This window comes from Triticum urartu, chromosome 5A, assembly GCF_056163025.1.
Source record: "Triticum urartu cultivar PI428250 chromosome 5A, HENAU_Tu73, whole genome shotgun sequence".
Taxonomy (NCBI): Eukaryota; Viridiplantae; Streptophyta; class Magnoliopsida; order Poales; family Poaceae; genus Triticum; species Triticum urartu.
In genome coordinates, this window is record NC_141877.1 from 182,549,636 (window position 1) to 182,563,212 (window position 13,577).

General features: G+C 45.1%; 1 protein-coding gene across 4 annotated transcripts; it reads left to right on the forward strand.

Annotated features, from left to right (window-relative positions):
- Positions 1-8,374: 8,374 nt before the first annotated feature.
- DGK2 (diacylglycerol kinase 2) lies at positions 8,375-13,303 on the forward strand. Of its 4 annotated transcripts, none has more exons than XR_015604260.1 (9): positions 8,375-8,617; positions 9,153-10,285; positions 10,400-10,775; positions 10,880-10,956; positions 11,190-11,309; positions 11,390-11,554; positions 11,706-11,843; positions 11,984-12,515; positions 12,746-12,870. XR_015604260.1 is itself a non-coding variant. In XM_048673207.2 (8 exons), the coding sequence occupies exons 2-8, from the start codon at positions 9,191-9,193 to the stop codon at positions 12,896-12,898; spliced, it is 2,124 nt and encodes a 707-aa protein (XP_048529164.1). In that variant the 5' UTR covers positions 8,377-8,617; positions 9,153-9,190; the 3' UTR covers positions 12,899-13,303. The 4 variants fall into 4 exon arrangements, 1 of the variants encoding a protein (XP_048529164.1); XR_015604262.1 differs by having other exon boundaries at positions 8,376-8,617; positions 11,938-12,515; XR_015604261.1 differs by having other exon boundaries at positions 8,376-8,617; positions 12,014-12,515.
- Positions 13,304-13,577: the final 274 nt, after the last annotated feature.

A 13,577-nucleotide genomic window follows, 5' to 3' on the forward strand; every position in this document is an offset into this window, starting at 1 on the left:
GCACTACTGTGAGCATTAGTAAGGTACACATTAATAACATGTATATCAAATATACCTTTCACTTTGCCATCCTTATTCTCCACCAAATACTTGGGACAGTTCCGCTTCTATTGACCAGTTCCTTTGCAGTAGAAGCACTCAGTCTCAGGCTTAGGTCCAGGCTTGGGTTTCTTCACTTGAGCAGCAACTGGCTTGTTGTTCTTCTTGAAGATACCCTTCTTCCCTTTACCCTTTTTCTTGAAACTGGTGGTCTTGTTGACCATCAACACTTGATGCTCCTTCTTGATTTCTACCTCTGCAGCCTTTAGCATTGCGAAGAGCTCAGGAATCGTCTTATCCATCCCTTGCATATTATAGTTTATCATGAAGATCTTGTAGCTTGGTGGCAGTGATTGAAGAACTCTGTTAATGACACTATCATCAGGAAGATTAACTCCCAGTTGAGTCAAGTGGTTGTGGTACCCAGACATTCCGAGTATAAGTTCACTGACAGAACTATTATCCTCCATCTTGCAGCTGTATAACTTATTGGAGACTTCATATCTCTCAATCCGGGCATTTGCTTGAAATATTAACTTCAACTCCTGGAACATCTGATATGCTCCATGACGTTCAAAACATCGTTGAAGTCCTGGTTCTAAGCCATAAAGCATGGCACGCTGAACTATCGAGTAGTCATCAGCTTTGCTCTGCCAGGTGTTCACAACATCTGGCGTTGCTCTTGCAGCGGGTTTGTCACCTAGCGGTGCTTCCAGGACGTAATTCTTCTATGCAGCAATGAGGATAATCCTCAAGTTACGAACCCAGTCCGTGTAGTTGCTACCATCTCTTTCAACTTAGCTTTCTCTAGGAACGCATTAAAATTCAATGGAACAACAGCACGGGCCATCTATCTACAACAACATAGACATGCAAAATACTAGCAGGTACTAAGTTCATGATAAATTAAAGTTCAATTAATCAAATTACTTAAGAACTCTCACTTAGATAGACATCTCTCTAATCATCTAAGTGATCACGTGATCCATATAAACTAAACCATGTCCGATCATTACGTGAGATGGAGTAGTTTTCAATGGTGAACATCACTATGTTGATCATATCTACTATATGATTCACGCTCGACCTTTCGGTCTCAGTGTTCCGAGGCCATATCTGCATATGCTAGGCTTGTCAAGTTTAACCCGAGTATTATGGGTGTGCAAAACTGGCTTGCACCCATTGTATGCAAATGTAGAGCTTATCACACCCGATCATCACGTGGTGTCTCGGCACGACGTACTGTAGCAACGGTGCATACTCAGGGAGAACACTTATACCTTGAAATTTAGTGAGATATCATCTTATAATGCTACCATCGAACTAAGCAAAATAAGATGCATAAAGGATAAACATCACATGCAATCAATATAAGTGATATGATATGGCCATCATCATCTTGTGCCTTCGATCTCCATCTCCAAAGCACCATCATGATCACCATTGTCACCGGCTTGACACCTTGATCTCCATCGAAGCATCGTTGTCGTCTCGCCAACTATTGCTTCTACGACTATCGCTACCGCTTAGTGATAAAGTAAAGCAATTACATGGTGATTGCATTTCATACAATAAAGTGACAACCATATGGCTCCTGCCAGTTGTCGATAACTGTGTTACAAAACATGATCATCTCATACAATACAATTAGCATCATGTCTTGACCATATTACATCACAACATGCCCTACAAAAACAAGTTAGACGTCCTCTACTTTGTTGTTGCAAGTTTTACGTGGCTGCTACGGGCTGAGCAAGAACTGTTCTTACCTACGCATCAAAAACCACAACGCGGTATAGTGATTGCTTTTTGATCTTCAGAAAGAACCCTGTTCATTGAATCTGATTCAACTAAAGTCGGAGAAACAGACACCCACTAGCCACACGTGTGCGAAGCACGTCAGTAGAACCAGTCTTGCGTAAGCGTACGCGTAATGTCGGTGTGGGCCACTTCATCCAACAATGCCGCTGAATCAAGAATCAACTAGTGATGGCAAGCAATATGTATATACCCACACCCACAACTCCTTTGTGTTCTACTCGTGCATATAACATCTATGCATAAACCTGGCTCTGATGCCACTATTGGGGAACGCAGTAATTTCAAAAAAATTCCTATGCACATGCAAGATCATGGTGATGCATAGCAACGAGAGGGGAGAGTGTTGTCTACGTACCCTCGTAGACCATAAGCGGAAGCGTTATGACAACGCGGTTGATGTAGTTGTACGCCTTCACGATCGACTAATCCTAGTACCGAAAGTACGGCACCTCCGCAATCTGCACACGTTCGACTCAGTGACGTCCCACAAACTCATGATCCAGCAGAGTGTCGAGGGAGATTTTCGTCAGAACGACGGCGTGATGACGGTGATGATGATGCTACCGGAACAGGGCTTCGCCTAAGCACCGCTACAATATGACCGAGGTGGATTATGGTGGAGGGGGGCACCGCACACGGCTAAGAGATCAATGATCAACTTGTGTGTCTATGGGGTGGCCCCCTCCCCCGTATATAAAGGAGTGGAGGAGGGGGAGGGCCAGCCCTCCTATGGGGAGTCCTACTCCCACCGGGAGTAGGATCCCCCCTTCCCTAGTTGGACTAGGAATGGAAGGAAGGGGGAGAGAGGGAAAAGGAAAGGGGGGCCGGCCCCCCACCCAATTCGGAATGGGCTTGGGGGGGGGGGCCCTCCTAGGCCTCCCTCTCTTCTCTCCCACTATGGCCCAATAAGGCCCATATACCTCCCGGGGGGTTCCGGTTACCTCCCGGTGCTCCGGTATATGCCCGAACTCACCCGGAACCATTTCGACGTCTGAATATAGTCATCCAATATATCGATCTTTATGTATCAACCATTTCAAGACTCCTCGTCATGCCCGTGATCACATCCAGGACTCCGAACAACCTTCGGTTCATCAAAACACATAAACTCATAATACCGATCATCACCGACCGTTAAGCGTGCGGACCCTACGGGTTCGAGAACTATGTAGACATGACCGAGACATGTCTCCGGTCAATAACCAATAGCGGAACCTGGATGCTCATATTGGTTCCTACATATTCTACGAAGATCTTTATCGGTCAAACCGCATAATGATATATGTTGTTCCTTTGTCATCGGTATGTTACTTGCCCGAGATTCGATTGTCGGTATCTCAATACCTAGTTCAATCTCATTACTGGCAAGTATCTTTACTCATTCCATAATGCTACATCCCGTAACTAACTTATTAGCTACATTGCTTGCAAGGCTTATAGTGATGTACATTGCCGAGAGGGCCCAAAGATACCTCTCCGACAATCGGAGTGACAAATCCTAATCTCGATCTATGCAAACTCAACAAACACCATCGGAGACACCTGTAGAGCACCTTTATAATCACCCAGTTACGTTGTGACGTTTGGTAGCACACAAAGTGTTCCTCCGGTATTGGGAGTTGCATGATCTCATAGTCATAGGAACATGTATAAGTTATGGAGAAAGCAATAGCAACAAACTAAACGATCATCGTGCTAAGCTAACGGATGGGTCAAGTCAATCACATCATTCTCTAATGATGTGATCCCGTTAATCAAATGACAACTCATGTCTATGGTTAGGAAACATAACCATCATTGACTCAACAAGCTAGTCACGTCGAGGCAAACTAGTGACACTCTGTTTGTCTATGTATTCACACATGTACTAAGTTTCCGGTTAATACAATTCTAGCATGAATAATAAATATTTATCATGATATAAGGAAATATAAATAAAAACTTTATTATTGCCTCTAGGGCATATTTACTTCATGCGCCCCCTGGCCTTTATAAGGCGGGACCCCGACCCCTCCTCCCCTCGTCAGCCGCCCCGCCGCCTCCCAAAGCCGCCGATGCCGCTAGCCGCCACTGCCCCGCCGCCACCGCAGCTGCCGCCCGAAGCCGCCGTCGCCGGAGTTCGCCGCCGTCGACGAAAAACCGTCGAGAACCGCCGGTAAAACCGCGAAGCCATCCCGGTTGTTTTGTTTTTCTTTGGTTTTTCTTTAAAAAAACCCGGTCTGTTTTATTTATCTCGTTCATTTAGAATCTATAGCGAACAAATTCGTTAGATTAGGTTCTGTAGCGGGCGTCCGTCTGTTAGATTTTTCTTCTTATGTTTACTTTTGGCCAGGGACCCATCCGTAATTATTTTCTTCACAAATTAGTCCCTGTTCTTCAAACGATCACAATTTTTTGCTCGTTTATCCAAATCCAATGAAACCAAAGCCAAATTCTTCGTTATGATCCCCTCTATCCATATAACCAACTTAAACATGTTTTTGAAAGTTTAAAATTTTGTTTCAAACAGATTTGAATTTGAACTTCTTTTGATCATAATTTGAGTTTCGTAACTCTGATTTGGTTGATTCTTTTTGCAAATCGAAGTTCTTGACCTAAACTTTCTATTAAAGATCTTTTTCTTTGGTTTTATTTTCATATTGAATGCTTGAGTGCTTATGTATGCTATTGTTTGTCCATGATAGATTTTTCGGAGTGCAAAGCTTGCTACTATGAATCTCTAGGGTTTACCGGTCGTCATCAAGGCAAGTTACCCTTTGATCATATCCTTTATTACCCAGTTTTTATGCATTAGTTACACCCTCAAACATTGCATGAGTAGGATTGGGAACATGTGGTTATTGCTATGTAGTTGATGAGGTAGGAACCTAATACCTTTTATCACCCCGGGAATATACGTTATGCTCATATTGCTTAGCCATGCTCGTAGATGGGGATTGGTATGTGAGAATCATGCAAGTTGTGAGAGATAATAACTAAGGAAAACTTAAGGTGGCTACTTTAATACACATGTGGGTGGATTGGTTGTGAGCACCTTGGGAATCCAGTGTTGTCCTAGGAGATCCCGGGGTACCCGTGTGATCATCCTATGGAATGCCACCCAGGCTCAAAGGGATCATAAGATTATTCATGCTCAGAAATTTCCGTGTGCAACCACAAGCCATTATGGGCTCTGGCATAGGCCATGTTTGGTTCTATGGGTTAGAGTTAGTCTGGGTTAGTTTGGACTCAACTAACCCAAAAATATCCAAACAAGAGGGTTAGTTTGGGTTAGATGCATCTAACCCATCCAAAAAATCTAACCCACCCAAGAGGTGCTTATTTGGGTTAGTTTTTTTTGGACCACTAAAAAACATCTTTTTCTCTCGCTCTCCCCGCGGCAGATCCCTCCTCACTCCCTCGAAGCTTCTCGTCCTCTCCCACCCTCCTTCTTGCACTGCCCGTGAAGACGCCTCGCCGTATCTGCGCTCCATCTAACCTTGCCATCCAAACACCTCTTTGGCTAGAGTTAGTTCAGGGTTAGTTCAGGGTTAGAATCTAACTCTAACCTCTAACAAAGTTAGAGTATCCAAACAGGGCCATAGTTAAGTAAGTTGTGGGAAACGTTTTCATGTTGGACTAGCAGATGTAGGGGAATTGTAGGTGTACCGGCCTATCTATCGGTTAAGGGGACCTCTTCAGAAAGGCTATGTCTCGATCTTCCGATCATGGATGCGGTCGAGTCTTGTGGAGAAAAGTGCGCAAACCTCTGCAGAGTGTACAAACTAATCATGATTAGTCGTGTCCCCGGTTATGGACAATTTTGAGTATCTGGTATTTGAGTTATTGGTTGATCTCATCACTTTATTTAATGAATTTGTTGGGTTATTTTTATTATTGTTACTTGGTAAATTTTGGGATTGTGTTGAGGATACCTTCTCAATAATGGCATAAACTTGGTAGTAAATAAACTATATTCCTTTGTTGTAGGGAAAAATTAGTTTTATGCAAATGTTAAACTTAGAGCCTCCACCAGCCAAATTTGCATGTTGTGATAGCTATTATTCATCATTGCTCTATAGTGTGATATTGCCAGCATATTCCATGTGCTGACCTACACAGCTCCAACGTCTCATGTTGTAGAATTTTCAGACGAGGATTAAGGTGCGATAGGTCGTTGTCTTGCACTCAGTTTGCCGTAAAGTTGGATGGACTCATTTACCTTCGAAGCTTCTGCAGTTATTTTATTAGATGGCCTTCAGCCATATTATTGTAATAATCACTCTTTATGAGGACCTCGATGTCATAAGTGTGTGATTGAACTCTGTTATAATTCCTCGAGTACTGTGTGTGTCAGCATACCGATCCAAGGATGACACTTAAGCACAGAGACTTCGATCCATTGGGATCGGGTCGCTACATGATCTCCTAGATGCCTTCCTGACACTCAAGAAACACAAAAATGTATATAAATTGAGTAGATTGGTTGTGAGAGAGCGAGATGAGACTATGTATTATCTTAATCAATCACGATCTATATAAGAATCAATGAACTCTTTAGTAATATATATATATACCTGATATGACCAAATAATTAAGTAACTGTGGAAAAGAAAAAAGAAAAAAGTTTGAATTTGTTTTGGAAACAAACTTGACCTTATGTTGTACTGGCATAAAAAGTTTCACCAAAGGTATGACTTTCATGGTATTTTGGGTGATAGAAAAACAAAAACGAATTTATGAGTAGTAATAAAAGGTAGCGTACGGCATGAGCTCCAGTTCCCCAGGACAGGGGGCACCCCACCGACCGATCATCACATTCGCAGGGTTCCGCCGATTCCCTCGGCCCCTGCCTCTGCTCCTTTTTAGGCCAACTTCACCGCGTGACCCCAAACGGACGTCCGTTTTGTTCGGATTCTGTCCGTTTGGATATGGCAATGGGGTCGTGTTCGGGGATGAGGTGGTCGTGCGCCCAGCGCGCGGCCGCATCCGTTTGCCCCATCCTGTCCGTCAGGCCCAAAAATGCTCATATTTTCATCAAAACTAGTTTGCACGTTCAAATATTTGTTTGAAAATTGATGATGTCTGTCAAACCATCGAACCGAGTGATCAGGACATCTATCCTTTTGCCGAGTGCATCATGACATTGCTTGATGTAGTTGCATGTGTGGTCAAAACCATCCCGAATATTTTGCGGAATATTATCCGCATACACTGGACGTATTATTTCCTCAGAATCAGCAGCAACCTCATCACCCTTGTTGACCGAGGTTGACATCTCAATCAACACAGTATCGTGAACAACCTTAGCTCTGATACCACTTGATAGGCCCCGACTAGATGCGAGTCGTTCGTCGGCCCGATCTTTCACGATACTGGCAGCAGCACAAGAAATTCCGATCGAGCAAAGATGCAAGACCGTAAGATCAAAAACTAGCGTCGACTAGATTAGTTCAACTCCACGCACAGCAGCAATAAAATCTCCACGGATTAGCAACGAAGATATTTGGTGTCCCCCAACATGGGACGTTTTCTACAGCTTTATTCAACTCACGACTAAAAACAAAATCTGCCCTATTACACGGCCATAGCCTTTATTTATATGATGTGCGCAGGCACCGGTTCTCAACCGACTCAATCCCAGCAAAATCTGAAACGGACTCTCCTATCCAAACTAAACAAGCAACTACCTAATTAATCACGCGGCCATGTTGATCACCTACCAATTAACTTGGACTCAGAAAGGACTACGTAACTACTAGGAACCAGAACAAAAGATTTGGACGTGCTTTTGCATGCTACAGACCCAGATCAAATTGACAAGTACCGTTCCTACCATAATCGTGTAGCACAAGGAGTTTTGAAGATGGGCTTGACTTCGTCCGGTGCAACCACTTGAATAGGAAATTTTCCAAAATAAATAATCCACTCATTGTTGACCGCTTTAAATGTGTTCATCATTCTCCCATGGTGACTACCGTCACTGATAGCCACATCACCTTGCGGTCGTGGTGGCGAAGAGGCCGCGATGATCACCTCGACGCAATAGGGGTGGTTGTCAGCCGGCTACTGGCTGCTCTGGAGCTCTCGTCGGAAGCTGCCGAGACCGCCGTGGTACGTCACCGGCGGTCGTGTCCCCTCTGCCACCGGCAAAGACGACAACGACCAAACCTTCTTCGATCGACGACTAAAACTACGGCGAAAGCGCGGGCGTGGTGGCGGTCATGTCGAGACGTGGTTTGGTAGGGACGGCCGGGGGCTGCGCGGTGAGGAGGCGGCCGAAGAATAGCGGCGGCGCCGACGGCGGGACGGGGCGGGAGAGAGAGTGGAAGCGTTGGGAACGGAGGGACTGCTAATATCCCCGACAGACAGGCCACGGGAGGACAAAGGCGTGCGTCGAGGCCGTCCGGGCGCATCCTTTCACCCAAAACCAAGCGCAAATTTAGACCGAGAATGAGTTTAAAACGGATGAAATTTAGATATTTATCTGTTTAAGGTCGCGTGTTGGGTCGTGCTATTCGTCCGTTTTAATTCAAACTGAGGCGCACGAACTGAGGTCGCGCCGTGGAGTTGGCCTTAAACGAGCCGGCACGCCACCGCGACCACGCCGAGTCGTCCTCGTCTCTCGACTCTCGTACCCCCTCCCCCTGCCCCTCCCCCTCGGCCAGCCAGCACACGACGACGAGACGAGACGAGACCTAGGGGAGCCGCGAGCCAGGTGGTCCGAAGCGAGCGAGCTAGGGTTTGCTCGATCCAATCTCCACCCACCCACCACCAGGTGCGTGCTCCTGCTGGTGCCCCGTGATCCTACCGAGTTCTTCCCAGGGCCGCGTTACTGTTGTGCTGTAGTGCACGATTCGCCGGGTTTGGAGTTCCGGGACGCCGAATGCGGGATCTGGCGGCTCCGATCCACTTTGTGCTGTGCTCCGGTTTCCTTGTCTCGTTTGACCCGGTTACGTTCTGGCCCCGATTTGGTTCCTTGCCGTCCGCCCAACACGTTGGGAAATTAATGGTGAATCCAAGGTGATCAATTAGCGAGCGCGCCAGAGAGGAGACCACAATTCGAACGAGAATTTTCCTATATGCTGTGATTTTTCTCCCCTTATATATTACTTTTACGGAGGGACTAGTATAAAACAGGAGCGAAAAAAACCCATCAGAATCATATACTGATATCCGAAAATTATTGTGTAAGATACAGTAGCGCCACATTTCAAATTTTCAACCTTAAGATGGTTATCTTTTTGTGTATTCCAGCAAGATTCTTGCATTAGGAGCAGATTTTGTTGGTGATTCGCTTCTTTCTGCTGCAGGTTCTGCCTTTTGAGGCCATCAAACCTGGCCAACTGTCATGGACCTGGTGGGATCACTGCTGATAAACATGACCCGCTGGGTTGACCCTTCTGGTGTTGAATTCTTCGGGTGGCTCATCACTGCCGGTTCCTTTGGCCTGGCGGCGCTCATCTACGGTCTCCTCAGGCTGCAGAGGGAGGCGTCGCTCTACTGGCTCAAGGCGGCCGCCAGGGAGAAGAAGGCAGCGTCGAAGGTGCTACGGTGCCCCTGCTCAAGCCATACCTGGACCGAGGACTGCTTCCGTGGTGGCCAACCTTCGACGTGCTGTGTGTGCCTGTCGTCGCTGGCCTTGCCTCAGGGTGTAGGCTCGAGGGCCCTTGACGCTGATGTTGTTTACCGGTGCTCTGTGTGCGGAGTGGCGGCTCATTGGTACTGCTCGCAGGGCGCTGACAAGGACTGCAAGTGTGTCACGCAGGCTGGTGCTTCCACTTTGCTGCATCACTGGTCGGAGAGGTGGGTGGAGATGGACGATAACCCGGCGATAACAACCTTCTGTTATTACTGCGATGAGCCCTGTGGTGTGCCATTCCTTGGCGTCTCTCCTATATGGCGCTGTCTGTGGTGCCAGAGGCAGATCCATGTTGATTGTCATGCAAAGCTGTTGAAGGAGACGGGGAACACTTGTGATCTTGGCCTGCTCAGTAGACTTATTGTTCCACCTCTATCGGTGAAACAAGTTGGCCAAGGTCCGGCAACCAGTGGAGCGTTCAACTCAATCAAAGAAGGGTTTGTCACTTCTTCAGTTAGGGGTCGGATTAGAAGGCCACGCAGCAAGAAACGCATGAACAATCAGTCTGGCATTAAGACAACTGCGATTTCCGCAGACAGTTCAATTCTCGACTCCGTTCTTGAAGGATTTGCTAGACTGCAGAACCTGAATGGAAAGTATACTCTGGCAAACCCCAAGTTCTCTGGAAACACTCTCAAGCAAACATGTGGTTCTGACATTACTAATGGAGAGGAAAAGAAGTATGAGCTTGTAGATTTGCCACAAGATTCGAGGCCGCTGCTTGTTTTCATCAACGGCAAGAGTGGTGGCCGTAACGGGTCTTCTCTTAGAAGAAGAATGAACATGCTGCTGAATCCCATACAGGTAATGTGACCTTGTTCTTTCAGTCCCAAATGGACTACACCTTATATTTTGCAATGGAGGGAGTAACAGATTTGATGCTCTAACCTTGATCTGACAGTTGAACTCTTATTTCAGATATTTGAGCTTAGCGCTTCTCAGGGTCCTGAAGTTGGATTGCAACTATTCCAGAATGTAAAACACTTCAGAATTCTTGTTTGTGGTGGGGATGGAACTGTGGCATGGGTTCTTGATGCCATAGAGAAACAGAACTATGAATCCCCTCCCCCGGTTGCCATTCTTCCACTAGGAACAGGAAATGACCTATCGCGTGTTACCCGCTGGGGTGGAGGTTTGTCTTCTGTTGAAGGACAAGGGGGGATATGTGCACTTTTAAATGACGTTGATCACGCAGCAGTTATGGTTCTTGATCGCTGGAATGTAACCATCAAAGAGAAGAATGGGCCACAAGGTCAATGCATCAAGCAAGTGAAATTTATGACTAATTATCTAGGTAGACTATCCTTCAACTTCCACCATCTTAGTCAACATTTGATGCATTGCATATCTCACTCATCTAGATGTTGCTGAATTGATTTAGTTTCTATTGACTTGTAGGTATTGGATGTGATGCCAAGGTTGCATATGATTTCCACACAACTAGGGAGGAAAGGCCAGATAAATTTAGCAGTCAGGTAGGGATATTCCTTTTTTTTTCCCTCCTTTCGCAGCTTAAATCTATCTTACTGCAGAATTTATCCCCCCATTTGGGACACATGAATTTATCATATTCCCACACGAGAACAGTTTCTTGTGAAATTCCTGAATAATTTCTCCATTTCAGACAATGCTAAACATTTGATATGCTATGTGTTCTAGTATTCTTTATGTCAGAAAAAGTGTTAATGGAACTATTTCCATGGTGCAGTTTGTGAACAAGCTGATATATGCTAGAGAAGGCGCTAAGGATATGATGGATAGGTCATGTTCTGATTTACCATGGCATGTTAGCCTTGAAGTTGATGGAAAGAACATTGAAATTCCAGAGGTAACCTTCTCTATATCTTTCATGTATCTTCACTTTCTGATTTATCTTTGGTGGATCTTCTTATCTGCTATGCTTATCAGGATGCAGAAGGTGTGATCCTTCTGAATATCGCTAGCTACATGGGTGGTGTTGATCTTTGGCAAAACGACAATGATTATGATGATGATTTCAGTTCACAATCAATGCATGACAAAATGCTGGAGGTGGTCTGTATATCTGGGACATGGCATCTAGGCAAACTGCAGGTAAACATACTCTGTATATTGAACATGTTAACTTATTCTCTATTTCCATTTTCCAGAACATCTCTTGTTATCGCTTCTATATAATGCTATCAGCCTTTCAACAATAATGTTAGCGTTAACTCATATATAATTGTTTTCTTGTGGTTGATAGGTAGGACTATCGAGAGCACACCGACTAGCCCAAGGAAGAGTCATAAGATTTCACCTGCACAGTTCATTCCCTGTTCAGGTTGATGGTGAACCATGGATTCAGCCACCTGGGTGCCTTGAGATATCTCACCGTGGACAGGTACTTTACTTCGTTATGTGCATTAGATATGTATGATAGAATTCACACACACACACATACGTATGCTTTGAGATATACTTTTTTCCACATGAAGGGCCTGTTCTGATCTCCTCCCAACTCTCCAAACTCCCCGAATTCAGCTTCTCAGGGCAGCTTCGAACTCCATGCAGGGAAGGGATTCCGTTCTCCAGCTTCGCTAGCTTCGAATTAATAAAGATGGCTGCATGCATCGATTAATGCAGAGGCCAGGGGTTTAACCTCCTTTTCAAAAAAAAAAGCCTCGGTGGCTTGTCTTAGCACCATAATGGGCCAGCTGGAACCAGCTCGTGGAAACAGGGAGCGAATCGCTATGTTTGGTGGTCGGGAACGAGCGAATCGTTATGTTTGGTGGTCATGAACGAAACGTTATACTTGGCGGTGGCACTGCAGGTGTAATTTGAGCGAACTCCAGATTTTGGTTTTGGTGGAGCTGGGCCGACCGAGCTTCAGTTTTTTGCACTACGCTCTGGCTCAGCTCCGAGAAGTCAGCTTCTCGGAGCCCAACCGTTCGGGGCATTTTGTACTGCAGATTTGGTGGAGTTAGAAGCTAGATGAGATCAGAACAGGCCAGAAGTTTAATCTAACTGTAGTTTGTGAAGTAATGTGAGCTTTCCCTACAGACTTGTAGAAATTGTGAGTTGTGAATTAAATTAGTGTGTTTCTGAATTAAAATTGTGTGGTGGAATCTTAAATTAAGTCATCTTATGTCCATCAGTCAAATAATAAAACACAGTCCACACAGCTGACTGACAAACTTAATAACTATTTCAATACACTCATCTGGCATTCAGATAGAAGTTTATTATATAACAAGTGCAAGTACATAGTGAAATCGTTTCTGACGCTGCCTTGCTGCTGCACAGATGTTCATGTTGAGGAGGCCATCTGAAGAGCTCACTGGGCATGCTGCGGCAGTCATGAGTGACGTCCTCGTGAACGCTGAGTGCAATGGTGTTATTGACGCTGCTCAGAAGAGATTGCTCCTCCACGAGATAGCACTCCGTTTATCCTCCTGACAGTCCATACTACCCTCTCCACTCAGAAACCTAACACTGTTGATACCAAACCCTTTTGTGTTGAGAAGTCCCTTTTGCACAGTTGAAAAGGCATGTGGTAGATGTTGATGTATACAACTAGGGAATGGAAGGTTTCCCACGCTTATGGTTGGCTGTACCTTTTCCGGATTTAGATAGGTTGGTTGCTTCTTTGCTGGCTGGGGTGCCAGTTGAAGTGGCTATCAAGGTGAGAAAGATCCCAAGAGAATTTTGTAGAGACCTTAGAGCACCCTAATTGCATGTAGGGCTTTTGTAACTGGAGTGTGTGTTACAATAGGCATAGCTTTGGGGCTAGTGTCTAAAACTTTGTGTTGTTCTGTTGAAGAAACTCATGGTGATAATCCTGCTGATTCTGTTCTTGATGTATGTCTGCAATCCGTATCCGTGCTGAAAATTCTTGTGCCTTTTTACTAAAAACTACTGATGGATGCCCATGGTGAATATTGGAAAATTGTGTGCCACGAAATGAAAATAAAACAAGATGATCAAAAAAATGTTCTAATTAAGAATTATGTGTCGAACATTATGGCATTGTGTCTTCATTCATATAGCCACAAACTGATTCTCATGCAATCGTTGTTTCTCCTTAAACGCCATCACCTAATTTTCATTCTTGACACCCTCTTGGTAAAATGATTCT

Excerpts from the sequence above, each read along its gene's own strand:
- DGK2 (XM_048673207.2), top strand. The coding sequence starts at position 9,191 with ATGGACCTGGTGGGATCACTGCTGATAAACATGACCCGCTGGGTTGAC. Across the intron at positions 10,776-10,879 it reads ATTTATGACTAATTATCTAG|GTATTGGATGTGATGCCAAG; the intron begins GTAGACTATCCT and ends ATTGACTTGTAG. Across the intron at positions 11,555-11,705 it reads GGCATCTAGGCAAACTGCAG|GTAGGACTATCGAGAGCACA; the intron begins GTAAACATACTC and ends TGTGGTTGATAG.